The sequence below is a fragment of the Hakea prostrata genome, chromosome 7, assembly GCF_041222555.1.
Source record: "Hakea prostrata isolate BN-2017 chromosome 7, UWA_Hpros_2, whole genome shotgun sequence".
In the NCBI taxonomy this organism is placed as follows: domain Eukaryota; kingdom Viridiplantae; phylum Streptophyta; class Magnoliopsida; order Proteales; family Proteaceae; genus Hakea; species Hakea prostrata.
In genome coordinates this window covers 17775355-17792989 of record NC_142606.1, presented here as the reverse complement: position 1 = coordinate 17792989, position 17635 = coordinate 17775355, and the positions used below count along the sequence as shown (strand labels likewise).

At 39.4% G+C, this 17635-nt stretch overlaps 3 protein-coding genes across 3 annotated transcripts; all 3 read right to left on the bottom strand.

The window, feature by feature from the left end:
- Positions 1-454: 454 nt before the first annotated feature.
- LOC149010208 (uncharacterized) lies at positions 455-4258 on the bottom strand. Its single transcript, XM_089164185.1, has 2 exons — positions 3499-4258; positions 455-3108 (listed from the first exon to the last, which is right to left on the bottom strand). Exons 1-2 carry the CDS (start codon positions 4000-4002, stop codon positions 3046-3048), a joined length of 567 nt encoding a protein of 188 aa, XP_089020311.1. The 5' UTR covers positions 4003-4258; the 3' UTR covers positions 455-3045.
- Positions 4259-7634: 3376 nt separating this feature from the next.
- On the bottom strand, positions 7635-8917 carry RGP5 (Alpha-1,4-glucan-protein synthase family protein). The gene has a single exon (XM_089161901.1). The coding sequence runs from the start codon at positions 8915-8917 to the stop codon at positions 7859-7861; it is 1059 nt and encodes a 352-aa protein (XP_089018027.1). The 3' UTR covers positions 7635-7858.
- Positions 8918-8968: 51 nt separating this feature from the next.
- Positions 8969-16310, bottom strand: LOC149010206 (UDP-arabinopyranose mutase). The gene is made up of 3 exons (XM_089161903.1): positions 16035-16310; positions 9147-9276; positions 8969-9059 (listed from the first exon to the last, which is right to left on the bottom strand). Exons 1-3 carry the CDS (start codon positions 16146-16148, stop codon positions 9040-9042), a joined length of 264 nt encoding a protein of 87 aa, XP_089018029.1. The 5' UTR covers positions 16149-16310; the 3' UTR covers positions 8969-9039.
- Positions 16311-17635: the final 1325 nt, after the last annotated feature.

Genomic DNA, 17635 nt, shown 5'->3' with positions numbered 1-17635 from the left:
CGTGTGGATCCTAACCAAACTAACATTATTAGACTGCCATTAATGTATTCAAATTTTAAACTTGAAAAGACCAAAATGTCCCTCAAATTATTTAATATAATGTGTTATGACTAAAATGCCCTTTAAATATTCACAACATATATTTTGTTAAACTATATATTAATTAATCTTTTTTTTGTAGATATATTAATTAATTAACTTTTTTTGTCATTAAGCGTTAATTAATGTATCCTTTAAAATATATGTGTCGTAAACGGTTAAAAAGCATTTTAGTCATGAGGGGTACTTTAGTCCCTACAAGTTTGAAATTTGAATACATTTAACGATGTTAGTCTGATTGAGACACATGTAATATATTATACTAAGATGACCCAACATTAGTTTCCAGTCTAAGGAAACTCACATGTAAAAATCTCGAAGGTTGTTAGTCCTTTTACCAAAAAAGTTATGACCAAATCAATCCAGATTGGTTAGTAGGCTGATCTGAGACCAAACCTTGAGGCCCTAGGTCCGTTACAAAAGTAGCTGATACTGTTGACTTTGGAGCTGCAGAAGAAAAAGATCCTAACAAACTCGACCAAAAACACAAACCAGTAGGACCCTTTCTGGCAGAAGTAAACAGTTAAGGTGTTCATGGGCAACTTTAGTGATTGGGGCCAGGAAAGGGGGGGGGGGGGGCTACATAGAGCATGTAAGTAGAAAAGCTTGGGGTCAAGAAATGCTACAGTGGAATCCAACCATCCACTAGGATCCTATGAAAAAAAGCCTCCATCCAGGCTTGTAAGGAAACACAAATCCAACCGCTCTTCTGGAAAGTTCACAAAGTGAAACTAATCAGGAGGCGACAAGATTCTGGAGCACTAGTTTCTGAATCCAAACCGGGCACTTTTTAAGCAATAACTTGGGACTTTTAGCAAGAACAACTGTTTTCATTTGTGAAGTTCACTCTTCCTGGGCATTACAAGATTCTGGCATCTTGAACTTCTCTTTACAAGTTACATCGTATAGTTGCAGGCTTGCAGCAAGCTTTGAAGAACAATTCTCATAAGTACACCTACGGGTAGATCAAAGCATTCTTTTTAATTGGTGGTCATGGTGTACTGAACACACTTCATACCAATCCAGCTGTAATCCTCCCCTTCCTACAAAAGTACAGACTGTCAGGACTAGTAGCCAGATGGTGAGATGATGATCTGGAAAGTATCAAAACTGATAAAATTTTCTGCCCACACTGTTGAACAAGTCAATTTAAACTTCCTGAACAACAAACAGCATAGATAGCCATCTCATTCAGATCAGATACTCTCACTGGGATGAGATAGACATGGTTCGAGGTACCGGTATCGCTACCAGACGATCCAATACCACCTCAGTGAAATGATAAAGTACAACCTCATACTACAGAAAAAACCCAGGGAAAACCTGTCTGAAGTAGGCCAATGTGTACCAATTGTTCTATAGATTTTGAAGGTGACCAAAACCCAATCTGATACCGTGCACCAAAATCCGGAAAACAGATGAATTCATGTGGCATCCAACAGCCAAATAGCCAAATGTGAATTTGAAGAAGAGTCTTCTGCATAAAGCCACAACTTTTGGCCAGTCCTTTGATGAATAAGACAGGAGGAAGGCATTCAGAAAAACAATCATGTTCATATCAACAAGACTCATGAGTACCATGTGCTTCTTTAATAAGTAGGCCAGACTGCAACATTAAATGCAACAGAAGTAAGGATCATCGCATACTTATTGTGGAGTATATATCCACTGAAGCCAACAGCACAGTGGTCCTTTCTGAGAACCTTTTAGGATAAAGATAGAAAGTAAGCAAGGTATCTTACATTCAAGTTCACTTTGAAAGTCAGCACTTCACATGAAGCTCTAGCATTTGAATTGGAAATCAGAACCCAAAACCCATGAATTCAAGCTATTGGATTATAAAACATGAAGAAACAAGATAACTTTACTAAGGCTAACCAACTCAGAGTTAACATGGTTTGTACACCAATCTGATGAGCAACATCCACAGAGAACGCTGGAGATGATTTACTATGTGATGGAAGGAAAATACAATGGAGATTTCCAAAGAACACCCAACGATACCATCACAAACCTCAAAAAACATTTCCTTTGAGCTGCCACCAAGTGTGTCTTTTTTTTTCTTTTTAGCAAATGCCACCAAGTATGTCAGAGCAAGCCAAAATTTGAAATGGGTACAAGAATTCAAGAGGTTGGTATTCCACTGAAAGCAAGCAGACACCTTGAAGACTTAGTAGGGATTGGAAAATGGTTATACAGATTGAAATATTAAGCAAATGTCATTTCCATTCACTTTTCTCTTAGACAAAACTACCTCACTTCCTTCCTCTTCATTGATAATCAGCATAGAACTGCCCCCATGAATTCATTCTTTGTAATGGAATGGAAGCTAAAATCCAATTCAGATTTCAAGCAGACGAAGCAAATGAACAGGATGGACATGGAGAAAATGTCATGGAACTGAATGACATAGTAGCATGAGTAGCAGTCTTGGCCATCATGGTACAGGACTGGTTGCAATATAAGACAATCAAAAAGCAAAGAACATGAAAATTTATACTTGATTCTATCTAAATGAATACGCACTTCTTACCTCAATCTAAGAGTTGCATTGACAATACAAACAGATACCTGCATTTACAGAGACTGGATCCAGCACCCATATCTATCTTACAAATAACAACAATAAGATCACAACCGAGTAAAACAGCCTTCAACATATTTATCATCTGAAACCACCTCTACCCAACAACCCTCCTCCCGCTTCGTTCTTCCTATGTAGCAACTTCGTGCACCCTCTCCACATGTTCAAAATTTTCCTTTCCTCCCACTGCAGGACAGAAGGAGCAGGCCCAACTAGTCTGTACTATACTGCAAGCAAGCACACACCATTGAAGCATAAGAACTACCAAAACCAGACTCTCTGAGACAGTCTTCAAAGGCAAAGGAGTCCTAGAACAGGTAAATTGAGCAATAATGAATCTCGAACTATCCTTGCCGGCTCATTTATAGAACTGCAGTTTTAGTATCTCCCTGATCAAGTTTATACCGGAGCTTCCTGGATTGACTCTGCAATCAAGAAGAAAAGTATGCTTCAACTTCATGGATTCAATTATCAGCGAATTCAAACAGGTAAATCAGTACCCATGAATCATATCAAGCAGGTAAGCATGCACGCACATATCAAACTAACCAACAAGAATTAACAAAACCAGAATTCCTAAGAGAGAAATACCACAAGTAGTAATTAAATAAAACAAGATTTGCAGAATAGGTTCTGAATAATAAAAAGAAACTGCGAAATATTGATTGACATATAAATCACAATGGAAGTAAATAGCCAATGACACAACTTCATTCATCGGATTCGATACTTTTTTTTTCCCAAAAAGAAATTAAGGAAGGCCAAAGATCAAGCACAAATACGAAGATATTGCTAGCGGGAAGGATGAATTAAACCTTAGAAACCGTTGAAGCAATGGCTCGGCTCTGTGAAAGGTGGAGATCAGAGTCAACGGCCTTGCAGTCTGGGGGTGTCTCAAACAAAGAAAGTGAGAATTGCTTGTAAATGACACCCACATCGAAATAAATAAGACCAGAGCTTGGGATGTCGACACGAATACCCTTCACAGGAAACCAAAGGAAAAGCTCTTGAGCAGATAAACCAGACAAAGCCCCGATCTGGCCATAGCTGAGAAACCCAGAAACGTTACGGTCATAATGCACCTCGTTCTCAAACTTGGCATTGCAGGCTTGTTCAAGATGAACTTCGAACCTTCCCCTTTCGTCAAAGCTGAATTCTTTCACTCCTTTCGGGAGCAAACCAATTGGAAGCCCATGCGACCTTAGAACGTCGTATATCGAAGAGGGTGGTTCTGCTGAAGAAGCTGAGATTACCACGAAAATGGCTAAGAAGAAGAATAAGAAGACGAACATGGAACAAGACGAAGGTACCCTCTTCATTTTATTCTCAGAAAAGAGGAAAATATTGAAATTCTGATTCCAAGCTCCTTCCTTTGTTTCCCCTGCTTCACTTTTCTCTGCCCATCTCTGTTCTTGGTGGGTTATGAGCTATGAGAAAGAAATTAGAGGGAAGAGTTGAAGCGAAGTATGAACAATGAAGAAAATAACAGAAAATATTATGGAGAAGAAGACAGAGGTTGCCAGCAAGAATACAGAAGGATTAAGAGAAGAGAGAATGTGATGGGGATGAAATTAACAATAATTGTAGCGTGGGTGGGCCCTGACAAGACCCTGATCCACCGGTGATCCGTTCATCCACTGCTTTGTGTGAGGATCGATTCGTCAAAATATCAAGAATTTCTTACAATATAAATTGATGAATGGGACTTGATGCCTAGCTGCAACTTGCAAATGAAAAATCATCACGTGAATAGACATGAAAGCTGAGGTGGATTTGGATTCTTTGATCAGGTCTCTGGACAGATGGGTTTGGTTTAGGAGACTTGTAAGGGATTTGTCAGGAGATGGATCCAATGAGGAAGAAAGCGAAGTATGAGATCTTGAGTAAAAGAAAATGGAATAATCAGCATGTGAGAGAGAAGGGTGGGTGCTTGATTAGAATTATAGCTTTGTCTTGTCATGTTGTTTCATGTGGTGATACCCCACCTCCAACATTTGCGCTTCAAAATGATACATGTCTCCTTTGTGTGTTGTAATTTCTACCAAAATATCCAACCTCAATTCAGCAATTTGATGGTTTTAAACAAAAAATTGTTAGGTGTTGAACCAAATGAATTGGAAGGTTAAGTGTACAAGAACTGTCCCATGTAAATTTGTGTTAATGTGTCTGTTAGGACAAAATATGCTTGACCATGGGTTTGGTCACTGATTAGAGTGTGAACCCACTGACTTGGAGTTTTGTGAACTTGTTATTGGACCTCCTACTTGCATCAGCTGCACTGCTAATAAACTCTACATCACGCGTTTAGTGTTTATACGTCACTTTGTCATGTCCTTTTCTTCGTCTCTGGCACGTTATCTTGGTGGGCGACCAAATGAGAACCCTCACCGCCTCTGCATTGCTAACTGAACACGTCTTGAGCCCTAAACCCTAAGCGCGGTGTGTATAGATACCCCCAACCATAGCTAGTCAAGGGTGTGTACTTCTAATTCTCAATCCCTAATTGTCTAAGCATTTGTTGTTTCTTAAGTCCAAAATTTATTGTTGTTACTCACAATTATTAGAGGCAACCCGTTGATCAACACGATCAGCTTGCTTTGACTTTCTTTAATTTCTTAGCAGGTCCAAGTTCAATTCAATCTTCTGGCTAACATTCGATCCATCCACTTATACTCTTGACCTAGCAAGGGAATTGATCTTTTATTGTAATCCAAGAGCTTTTGTATGTTGATTCACTTGGTTTTCATCTAAGTTTTCTTCTTTCTCATTAAAGGGGGGGGGGGGGAGTCTTATGAATTGGTTAGTCTTTGGGGGTTAAATTTCTATCAAAGTATCTCTGGTTCTTATCCAGCTTAAGCATAATCTTGGGTGTCAAACCACATGGGTTTAGTCTTATGTTGAGTCAAGTCTTCTCTCCTTTTTAAGTGAATCATGAGAAAGATGAAAAGAAAATATTTTGAAAGACTGAATTTCCAAGGAGATATAAGATGGATTTAAGGAGAAAATTAATAAAGGCAGATTTGTGGGAGAAGGGAAAGTGAGAGTTCGATCAATTAAGGTAATCACAACAGGTGTTTGTGTCGTTGTTTTGTTCTCCAAGGTATATAGGAGACATAATTGAGGCTTTTACAAGTAGAGAGAGTGATGTTTTTTTTTAATGCTTGTAAAATAACTGTGTTTCTTCAATCAGAATTGTTCCTCTTATTCTTGTTGTAAATCTCAAGTTTCTGATAGAAAATTTTAATAAGAGAAACATGATAATCTGCTTTTGATTTTAATATATTCCTTCCAGATTTGCTCTCTGCTTTTCCATTCACAACTAAGAATGCTTTTAATAGAATTCTATAGATTTCTCCAATCCATATGCATTAGTTCTCAAGAATGAGGAAGAATACAGTGAGATCATCTTAGAATACAGTTGGAATTGAATCACCACGTCCACTAATTTGAATCTAATTTTTAAGTATTTCTATTAAGTATCATTAGAAGGTCCATTTGATGGAGATTACTTAAACCCCAATCCTCTAATACTCATAGGCTTATACAACTAGCACCACATGATAATTATTGTATATTTTCATTATACCATATACCCACATGAGGATTCATAATAGAAAATTAATCATATAAAAATTTAGTCTTTTTTTGAATTCATGAACAAACAATTCATCATAGAGCTGTCTGGTTATCAACACTAACCTTGTGATTAAAGAGTTGCAAGTTTTGTTATGATTATTAATGAAAAAGAACAGTACATAATCATGTGGCCAATGTGACTCCTGCACCTAGAACATCAAAGAATGAAAAATTAGTAACTCGGTCCAGACACCCGAGTCAATGTTCTCTAGAATATTGTGGAACATCGAGGGTTGAGAACAACCCAATCTTAAACCCACCAACCATACATTTTTGGCAAATTTTGCCGGTTCGTAACTTGGCAAAACCGGGCAAAATTCGCCAATTTTTCAAATGATTTTTCGTTCCTGTGATAACCCACGACCGGCGCCGGAGAAATAGAAGGAGGAGAAGATGTTTCTACTACCGCCGGAAAGATAGAAGACAAAGAAGGAAAAAAAGAGGATCAGTCCGCAACAGATTCAGTGATCCTGGTGGATTTTAGCCTATATTTCGCCGGTTGGCAGGACAATTTTCTGGCGACTTTTGCATTATTCCGCCGATATTTGAATATGGTTAAAAAATTCACCCTTTACAAAATTTCGGTCTATATTCGACGAAATATTGTACTGTAAAGTCTACCTTGTCAGTGTCAGAGAAAGAGACCCCATGTATGGTGAAGAAAGCATCAGCAACAATCATGCTTTGAACAACAACAAAAATGAGAATAGGGTGACATGATAGATCGGAAAAGCTTATGAAAAACATACCTAACCTAACCCAACGACCCTGCATTCATGCATTTTCGTACGGGCTATAATGATAGGATATTAGAATGATTTATTGGGTAAGTTATTAGAAAATCAGAAACGAGAGATCCATCTTGGAGAACAAGTCGATTTCATAATCCCTTCAACCGCAACTCACTCCCAATGTCTTCCTCTGGTCCCTGACCTCATCTGGACCATTACATGGCTTATATTAGAGCAGAAGTGTCAGTTGGTGGGTGGGGTTCTTGTCAGTATGTTTGTTGGTTTCAGATAAATACATCTAGTATGTAGTTTTAGATCCTCTGATCAATGTAAGAAGCTATCTATGAGACTGTAAAATGCAAGAGCTTTTGGAAGCAATTGAAACCCACCTAGGACACCAACCTACTCTCATTAAGAGAGCAGTTGTTGGTTTAAATTGGGTTGTCATACATGGTAAATTAAAGACTCAAGACCCAAAGCTGCTCCATAGTGGCAGCCATGGTTGTTAACTTCTGCGCTCTGGCCTAGAACACAACCAAAGGATATAAAACCTTCTCCACAGGCACAGGTTCTATAAATAACTGACTTATTTCCAAGTGAGTTTGAAGAGATAACAGATAATAATATTTGGATTTAAGAGTTGACATAGTTTACAACTACTAATAGCCACCACCACCATAAAAAAAATTATTTTCAGCCAATCAACCTCATAGGAGGTTGTTATCAAGTAGCAAGAAAAGAAACAATTGGGGTAACACTAAATAGAGAAACTGGTAAAATACGAGCAATGAAATAATAAATCCGCTCTTTAAACTCCAGAAGTAGGGTGTACTGATGCAACAGCCTTCCATAAACGGACCCACTCCACCATCGCATCTGCAGCTTCTGCAAACAGAGTATCTGCCGGACCTAGCTTTTCTTTCACCACGGCCGCAATCTCAAGCACACAATCCTCTGCCACCGTTGCAGTTGCAGGCAACTTCACCGACTCGAAGAACGGGACGACCTCCTCCATCAGCTTCATTCCCCGCCACTCTTTCTTCAATGTTTCCACAGCATTGCCTCTGTCTTTCCTCCACACGTAAGGCAACCCACTCTTCACCCCAAGACCCAGATGATCACACACTACTTTTGCACACATTCCACACCATATGTCTTCAATTGTTTCCCACCTCTGCTTGCCCTCCCCTGACACCCGCAGCCCAGGGAATACAGCAGGCCCAATCACCTCACGATCAAAAGCTACATTGATCCCACTCAAAGGCACCATAGCCTTCAAAGGCACAGTCATTACAGCATCAACATACCGAGAATTCCTCTCCTCTGGCTTCAGGGCTTGTGTAGGAGCATCATAATCTGCCAAATTGAGCCACAGCCCACATGATAGGGCACATTTCACTCCACTCCGCAGGCTGAATGGGTATCCACGGACGAAGTCAGCACCCTTCTGGAATGGATCATAGAGTGTATTGAAGAAGAACGGGGTAGCAGGAAATCTGAGATTGGAAATATGCTGGGCCACAGCATCAACTATGGCACCCTTATCATCCTTTGCTGGGTGACAGTCGTCATCAACTGCAACTATATACTTCTTTCGGGAGACAAGATAACCAAAATATCGGCAGGAGTAACCAGAGAAAATGATGGAAGTAGAACCCAAGATTCGATCCATATCAGACTTTGTGTAAAGATCATGATTAAAACCTTCAGGTATTTTTAGTTCTCCTTGTACTTCAGGATCTTTAATAATTATGAGGTGATATCGGGAAAAGATAGGCCGCCATTCCTCCAAAAAAGAGGTGAGGTCAGGCTGGATTGCCACGACCACAATATCAACCTCATCATCCTTGATTGTAAGGTGTGTCATTTCCTTGAACTGAAAGCAGATCTAAACAAGTAAATAGAAACCCCCTTTGGGCTGCCTCAAAAGCTTCAAAAGCCGCCTTTCAAGTAGTCTAAAAGTCCCAGAGCAACCCACTTAAACCAGTTTCAAAATTTTTCAGAGCATCCTGTAAAAAGCATTTTGATGGTAAGAAGACCATCACGAAAGGGGAATATAAATAAGATATAAATGACTGGTTTTAGTGATGACTTACTAGTAGGAAGGACTGGAGCAATGATGTTCTGGATATTTAAGGCCTGAATCAGTGCGAGGAGTTGTTCATTGCCTGTTCTCACAAAGAGCTTCAATACCTTCTCTGTCAGTTTTCCATATCTCAACGTTCTCTGCCATCAAGAAAAAGAATGATGTCATGTGCGACAGGGCTTTGAAAAGAAGGTAAATAGTTACAATTAAACCAAACAGTGACACTAACCTATCTCTCCAACCTCCTCTAAAGGGAGCGTGGGAGAGGCATTAATAATTACAGATAACCAGATCCTAAATACAAAGATGAAAATGTATCCCAGAAAATCAGGCTCCCACTACTGCAGGGCTGGTGAGGCAAACATACACAGCCTAACCTCCTGCTTTGCAGCAGAGCCTGTTTCCAACATGAACACAATGATAAATAAATATATGTTCATAATCTAAGCATCCTAATTGTCTGGTAAAATCAGAATTGGAATAATGCTACTCAAATATGCCCTCAACAGCATAGAAAAAAATTCGAGGGAAACTCAAGTTTCGACTAGGTGAAAATGGGAAACCTAGGTGGGAAACTGAAAAATTTTGAGGAAACTTGGGACTTTTTTGTGCAAGTTTCGACAGCTTTTAGAGAGTATTTAAGGGTGGGACTCTATATTTAAGCTAATTAGAATATAAAGAACACATTGGCTGTATTTTGCTAAAAAAATCAACGTAGATATGTCATTTAATTCACATAACATCAATGTAGAGTTGTTCGAGAAGTACACTATAAACTTATCTACTTAGGTACATAACATTCAATATATAATTTTTAACTTCAAACCATCAAATACAAAGTTACTAATAATAAAAGAAAGTACAACTCAGTGCCAAGAGGAGTGCCTCGGTGGATCCATTCTGTGAGCCGAGTAGTACTATACCTGTAACATCCTCTCTTGCAACCAACAAACATAGACATCCATGACATTTTATGCCTATGGTTGTCAAGGTAATCGAAAATAGTAACTTTATAAGTCTGGTCATCAACATGCCTAAGATAACCAGTCTGAGGGAATACGCAATTTGGATAGGAAAGTCCTGATGGAGGGGGTATTTGGGGAAACATGAAATAAACAAAAAAATTAAAAATATGGGAAAGCTACGAAACTTGCAAAAAAAAGTCTCAGGTTTCCACGAAATTTCCCATGTTTCCCACGAAATTTGGGAATTTTTTTTCTTACGAACCAGCTGGTCTAGCTGGGTTGAACCAAGTTTCGACAGGTTTCAAGGTTTCAACAGGTTTCGACCGGAATTTCAACGGTTTCGATTGAAACCTGGGATTTTTTTTCGGTCCCCTAGTTTTTCGTCTCGAAGTTCCCAAAATGGAAATTTTCGATAGAAAATTCGCAAGTTTCGAGGGAATTTTGTTCTATGCGCCTCAAGTAAATTGGCAAATATCGGAACCTAGTGATTTCATTATGAGTCAAATGATGCAAGTCCATCAATGTGTTATATGTTGAGATTAGTGGGAGGTCACTTTATTCATGTCCTGTCAATAGGGGTAAGTTGGGGCTTAATGCTTTTATTTGTTGAGAAGGACTCAGCTTTTATTTAGATGTTTCTACTTTTACTTTTTTTCCTTTTCTTGCAAGTTTCTAATATTTTCTGTTAGTTAAAACTTAAAAGCTTGCATAGCTGCCAAATACCTAATGCTCTTAAAGGCCCCTGCCCCACCTACAATTGTGACAAAGAAGAATACACCTGGATGTTTTATTGTCCTATTGCATGGATGAAGGGCTGTGAGGCTTGGCTGGTGAAAAAGCCAAAACCCCTAGGGCTGAGAGAACTAAATCACCCTATCCCCCTTTACCTTCTAGTTTCACTTTTTCTCTACTCTCTCTCCTTGCAATTGCAGCTTACTTGCTGCTGTCTCTTGTGTCTGCAACTATTGCAGCTGAATATTCTTGAAGAACTGAGTTGATCCCTCAATCAATAATATGAATGGTCACTACTATTCATCACAAGAAGGATCAAATCCCACTGTTGCAAATGTGTCTCTGCTCTGCTGCCTGCAATATTTGCAAATCAGCCTTTCTCTGAAGTTTGAGCAGTCTTTCAGCAGCTTTTCAAGGGTTGAATCAGTGATGTAGGACAGCCCTAGGAACAAGGGTAGTCTACAAAGAAACAAGATCCAAAGCTAACTAAGAGGGGTCTGAACAGCACACATTCAGACCAAGAATAGAGATTCACCACAGATATAAATTCAGCAATAAGGAAATATAAATAGCATGCAAACTCTAATCCAAAGACTCAAGAAGAACAAATCAGATTTAACTCAGTCGTTCACATAACTAAACAAAGAAGGGTGGGAGGAATAAGGCATTCCATTAAAAATGCAGCAACAATTCATATACTTAATTAATCCATCCAATAAGAAGTAAATTACATAATCAATGTTCAATCTCAATGCCAAACCTAGACTAATACCTAACCAAAGCACCAAGTAGGATTACCAATAGAATATAAAAATCCAGCAATCCCAAGAATAATTTCCGAAAGCTAAATTGCAGTAGATGGAAAGTTTCGACAGGGATAAATAAGTTAGTGATGATAGGCCATTGCAAAGTGCAAGAAAATCGACAGGCAAAGGGGGGAAAACAGGGGAGGAATAAAACTGCATCAGACAGGAGAAAGAGAGTTGCAGGTAGGACAGAGGTTAGAAAATATGGGAACTGAAGAAGACAGTAAAATGAATACTGGCAGAATGGTGCTGCCTCTAGATTACTACGTGGAGAAGAAAAAAAGATACGACAAGAGGATAGACGAGGACTCTTGGCAGAAACAGGGAATACTGCCGTAGAGAGATAGGAAAGGAGAAGAAAAAAAGAAAGAAGAATGAAAAGAGGAACCAGGACAGGGGAGTTGCCAGACTAAAGAGAGGAGGGATGAGGGATCTTTTTTCAGGCCAAAACAAGACTGAGAGGGAAAAATAATAATAATAATAACAATAATGACAGAAAACTGGGACTGCCGTGAGATGTTGGGAGAGGGAAAAAAATTTATTGGAAACAGAGTTTTCTTCTTTTTTTCTTTTTTTTTGGGGGGGGGGGGAGAGGAGAAAGAGTAGGACTAGTAAGAAGAAGGGGTAAGGGAGTTTTCCAGCAAAGGAGAAGAAGAAGCTCTTACAGTAAAGGGGGAGGGAAGCACTTCCAACGGTGAGAGAAAGAGAGAAAGGTAGAGGGCTGCAATCACTGATTCTGAATTTCCTTTCTTTCTTTTTTTTCCTTTTTTTTTTCCAATCTTCAATCCTTGGTGCTGGTTAACAACAATAAAGAAAATCTTTCCTAAAATAACCCTATGAATAAAAAGGGGAAAAAATCCCCAGCTGAAATAAAGAAAAATTTCCTAATCTACCCTTACAAAAGATATAATCATAGATGTTGGTGAAATGCCACATCAGTCTCTATTAGTTTTGATGATAACAAATGCAAGGTACTAATATTTAAATTGAGCTCTATCTATTTAGATCAAGCCAAGTGCATTAAATCGACAATATGAAATCAAGGCAAGGATGATCAAGACACAAGTGAAGGCCCAACCCAAAGTGGATGACCAAGACTCAAGTGAAGGACTGATTCATCCACGTGTTACTGTAACTTGCTACTTTCATAAAATCCTACCCGGAGTGTGTAACGTGTAAGGACTAATTCTATAGACAATCTCCTCCTCCAAAACAAGCTTGACAAATATAACCACATCAACATAATTTTTTGAGTTTTTTGCAAGGCGCCCACTTGAGTGGGCTAAATTGCATTGCACCCACTTTGACGGTTTTGTAAATTGATGACCATTAAATTTGTTGGTCAAATGACTCATATACCCTTCTAGTTGGAAAAAGATCAAATTACCCTCAGTTAAGTTTCCCTCCCATTTTGCTCCCTAGGTGGGTGAAGGGGTTCTCCCTTCACCCATCTTCTTCTTATATCTCACCGGAAATCCCACCACCCCTTCCCCAGCCAGAAATACCCACCCATCTCTTAACTTCAGAATCGAAGGTCACGACCTGAAATTGGTTGAGGCTTTCAGTCTGCAATGTTGGTCTGAAAACCACTCTTAACCATTTTGCAACGATGCTGAAATTCATCGATGTTTGTTGGATTCTAGAAAGAAGCCCTAAAATTTGCATTCAAAACATTCATAGGAATTCACTAAAGCAATTCTGACAGAATGTTAAAATCCAATACGCCAAAACCAGATAGAGTTTCTGTATACAATGATAAAGTTCAAATCTGCATCATCCCATTCTCAATCGCATTCTTATGCAGCATTTAAGGTTTTACAAGATGTATAATAGAAAACTCTCTCTTCCCACTTCTCCAGCAACATCTGCAACTGATCACTAGTAATAAACAAAGCATGGAATGTATGCAACTATTCAGATCTTCTCTAGCATTGCTCCCCAAAGCAAAATCCCAATGAGAAACACAAGTCATCTTTTTTCGAGCAAAACCGTAAATCTGAAAAGGATGTATCGCCTGCAGGAACCTTCAAATTGGTTTTATTTTCAAATCAAAAACCCTCAGGAACTTTCATTTGATAGTCAATTAATCTTTGATTCTGTTTCATTTGATACTTCATGCGGTTCTCCTTTTTTCTTTGCAGCATAACCCACTTAGGTTTCATCCAGATCGAGATCTCAGTGTTTCTTTTTTGCAGCAAAACATCAACCCAAAGTGCTGTTTCATTTGTTTTTCTTCTTTCATCAATCCTGTACCATCCATAAATTTCAGTGGTTTGAGAAGTTAAAATACTTTCGTTGGTTGAAGGTACAAAGGAGAAGTGTTTGGAGAGTTCTCAGACAACAAGAAGATGACTCATTTGAGGGCAACACTGTCCAAAAGAAATGTAAAATACTGTAGTGGCTAAAATAAGTGTCTCGGTGATACAAACAAAGAAAAGACGAATTCCAATCACATTACCGACCAATCCTTACCAAAGTAGGAAATAGAATCGAATGCTTACAGCGCCTTATTTCCTTCCTGTTGATTCCCCCCGCCAATCAAGCTGCACTTCCTTCTAACAAGCGGCTGAGCCTTAGATCCAAGCCTTTCTTTGAACCATGGCTACCTTACTACTACTACTACTAAAAGCCCGAGTATAAATAAAGAAAAAAAATTCTTATCCAATTCAAATTCCAAAAACAACTGGATGAATATCTAGGTGATTTCAGGCTGTGATTTCCTGCAATGGTTGCAGGTGATCTCAGGCTGATTTCTGGCAAGGGTTGCAGGTGAATTCTGGACCAACAAATGGGAGGTTGAAGGGTAAAAATGTCAAAAGAAGGGTATATTAGTAACTTCAGGCCAGATATTGGAAGATGATGGCACCTAGGGAGCAAAATGCAAGTGAAACTTATTTGAGGGTATTTTGGCCTTTTTACACCTAGAATGATATATCATATATGAGTCATTTGCACAACAAAAATTGAACAGTCAAACCTTTGACCGTTAAGGGTTGGTAACTTGCAATTTTGCAAAAAGTGCAAAGAGGGCGCCGTCCAATTTAGCCCATTTAAGTGGGCAGTCAAGAATTAAAGGCCCAGTTAAGTGGGGCACTCTACAAAAAACTCTAATTTTTCTTTTACCTACACAAGTCATTCTTTATGTCTCTATATTATTGCCGTGCCCACTCCACTTCTAGCATTTATGCCATGTATGCGGAGTTTAAAGTAACCCAATACCTTAGCTTTTATACGGATAAGCTTATCATTTAAGTAATCTATGATAAACTTTATCATTCAAGGTCAATTTTTCAATAGATCAACTTATTTTATTGGATCTTTTACAGAATAAAAACCAACAGCCCACCTCAAGTTTGATAAGAAGGTGCAAATATTGGTGCATAACAAATATGACACACCTACTCTAACAAACAAAGTATATGTGTTGTTAGAACAAGCACATATGAAAATACGAACAGACAAGAAAACAAAGCAACAAGACACAAAGATTTAACATGGTTTACAAGCCAATGCAATGTTCTACATTCATGTGCGAAGCTGAAGATTTTCACTACCTAATGGAAGAAAGTACAGTCAAGATCTCTCAAGAACACCCAAAAACAATGCTGCAATCAAACCCACACTCCTTAGTCAAGAAACCCCAATTCTCATTGTTTACAAGAAGACATTAAGGCATATAGATACTCTTCCATCAGGTGATCCGTCAGGTTGTAGTACCATAATATGAGGGCCTGCCTTTGTACAAGTTCTGCCACGCACCCACCCACCCCCAAAAAAAAAAAAGCAGATCAATAGCAAAGGGGTTGGAGTGATATCTCCTATCATTATATATCTCACTCATCTAAGATGCTACCATCGTCAGAGTGTGCCACTAATCAAAAGGGGTAAAAGAATTCGAGACACAAAATAAATCTTTTCTTAGTCCAGTGAAACATGGAAGCCCAAAAATACTGCCATCGAAATTCACCGGATAAAAATAACACTTTTTCAGCAGATAATCACAATCAATAAAACAAAAATGCAGTTCACCACACTGAATCATATTTAATTCTAATCTTCAGCTACCCAGTGGCCAGTAACCAACAGAGAAAAAAGCATATATTCATCAGTAAAAATAAAAACCTAGCTAAATTAAGCCAGTGGGCAAAAGTAAATGACCAAAACCTTCTCCAATAAGTTAAAAATTAACTACAAAAGGAATAACTGATTCATACTCACAATCAATGGGAAACCATCTCATATCTCAAAATTTTCAACCTGACTACAGGAAAATCGAAAAACACATTCACCGAATCAAGCAATTACCCAAGAAACCACAATAAACGGCAAATCGAAAGCCAAAAATTCTTAGCTAACAAGAACAGAAGGAGAGGGAAGAGAAGAAAGAAGATATACCACAAAGAGCTCCACCTGAATGTGATCAGCAAGGCCAGAGAGATCGGAGATCTGGGATATATTAAGGACAGCAGAGTCAATGGCGAGCGAAAGGAGGGAAGGTGGTGTTTTCATTCACACATTTATCTATATACCATCCTCTAATCTCTGCGTTGAAGACTCCCTAACTTCAATTTGGCCGGTGGGTCGGCCTCGATTCCCCAAAATTGCAGAAAATTTTGGCTTCTCTTTCTCTCGCCCTGCCCGGCCTCACTCGTCTATGGTAGAAATAGAATCAACACTTGTTTGACACGTAACACGAATATTCTTATGGCGTTTTTTGACTATTCATCGTAGAATAGCGAAATATCGGATATTTTAGTACGATATGATTTCGGTAAGGTTACATCTTGTCCCTCCTTTTTTTCTCTTTTTTTTACTTTTCTTCCATAAAAGGTGCTTCTGATTCAATTTAAGAAAAGAAGAAACAAAAAACAGAGACTTCTTACATTAGAAAATTAATATTGGTGAAGTTGACTTCCAGAATCCAATGAGTTGCTACATAAGTGGTAAGCCCCACTGCACTCATCACCAAGAATTAGACTCTACCATACCAATATTCCGAAGGGAGATAAAAAAATGGATCTAAATTAATTTTGTTAATGGCTGGTTGCATTCACGTTGAAATCTGACCTCCATTGTTGAAACCAGATCAATTGCGATAAATTCTACAAGGGCTATGCCCATGGTACAGTGTGTCGGCGATTAGCCCATGGTATTCGGCGATATATCGTCGTGTCGCTAGGGGGCGATACGACACCCCCAAGTGACACGATATCTTCCATAAGTCGGCGATATATCACCGAGAAATCGGCGACGGTCCACTTTTCAAAGCATCCGGGACGAAGGAACCCTGTCGCACGCTTGGAATCTGCAGTTGAGGCTCCAAGCCGGAGAGGATTCCGAGAGAGTGAGGGGTGGATAAGTTGCTTCGGTGGAGCGCAATGGCGGTGGACTTGGAGGAGGTGCAGGCGGGGACTGGGAGGAGAAGCTGGTGGCAGACTCGATGGAGTTGCAGACTTGCAAGCGGGGACTGGGAGGAGGAGCTGGTGCTGCCGTGCTAGTGGAGGTGCAGGAGGAGGTCTGGGCGGCGGTGTTGTTGCTGGTGGAGGTGGCTTCGGTGTTGCTAGCTGGTGCTGGATTTGCTTGCAGATTTCTGTGAATCCTCAAAGGAACCCAGTCGATTTCAATGAATTTCTTCATTCCTCCATGCTCCAACAGGTAACAACTACACCGTCTCACTCTCATCCTAATTCCTATCTACGGGAGCTCACCCTTCACCCCCACCGTGCTGGCACTGAAGCATCTCTTCGAAGTTCGAACGAAGCCGGAAACACTCGAAGGTCGAAACCCATTTCAAGGATTTTCCGATGTGGTCTTCGAAAAATCGCTCGACATTTCGGCGATTGTCGCTGTGTCGGTGGTGTCGCCAGCCACCAACACGGCAACTTCAGTCGACTTATCGGACCATGGCTATGCCTCTGCACTTCAATCATGTCTTTTTTAGATCCAAATTAGAAAATTCAAAACCTCGTTCAATTGAGTGCAACCCCACTTGCGAT

What these genes read in the sequence shown, in the direction of transcription:
- LOC149010208 (XM_089164185.1), bottom strand. Translation starts at nt 4,002, where the DNA reads ATGAAGAGGGTACCTTCGTCTTGTTCCATGTTCGTCTTCTTATTCTTC. An exon ending in TTGCTTCAACGGTTTCTAAG is followed by an intron (nt 3,109 to 3,498) that starts GTTTAATTCATC and finishes TCTTGATTGCAG; the next exon opens with AGTCAATCCAGGAAGCTCCG.
- RGP5 (XM_089161901.1), bottom strand. Translation starts at nt 8,917, where the DNA reads ATGACACACCTTACAATCAAGGATGATGAGGTTGATATTGTGGTCGTG.
- LOC149010206 (XM_089161903.1), bottom strand. Translation starts at nt 16,148, where the DNA reads ATGAAAACACCACCTTCCCTCCTTTCGCTCGCCATTGACTCTGCTGTC. An exon ending in TTCAGGTGGAGCTCTTTGTG is followed by an intron (nt 9,277 to 16,034) that starts GTATATCTTCTT and finishes TCTTGATGGCAG; the next exon opens with AGAACGTTGAGATATGGAAA. An exon ending in TGCTCCAGTCCTTCCTACTA is followed by an intron (nt 9,060 to 9,146) that starts GTAAGTCATCAC and finishes TGCTTTTTACAG; the next exon opens with GATGCTCTGAAAAATTTTGA.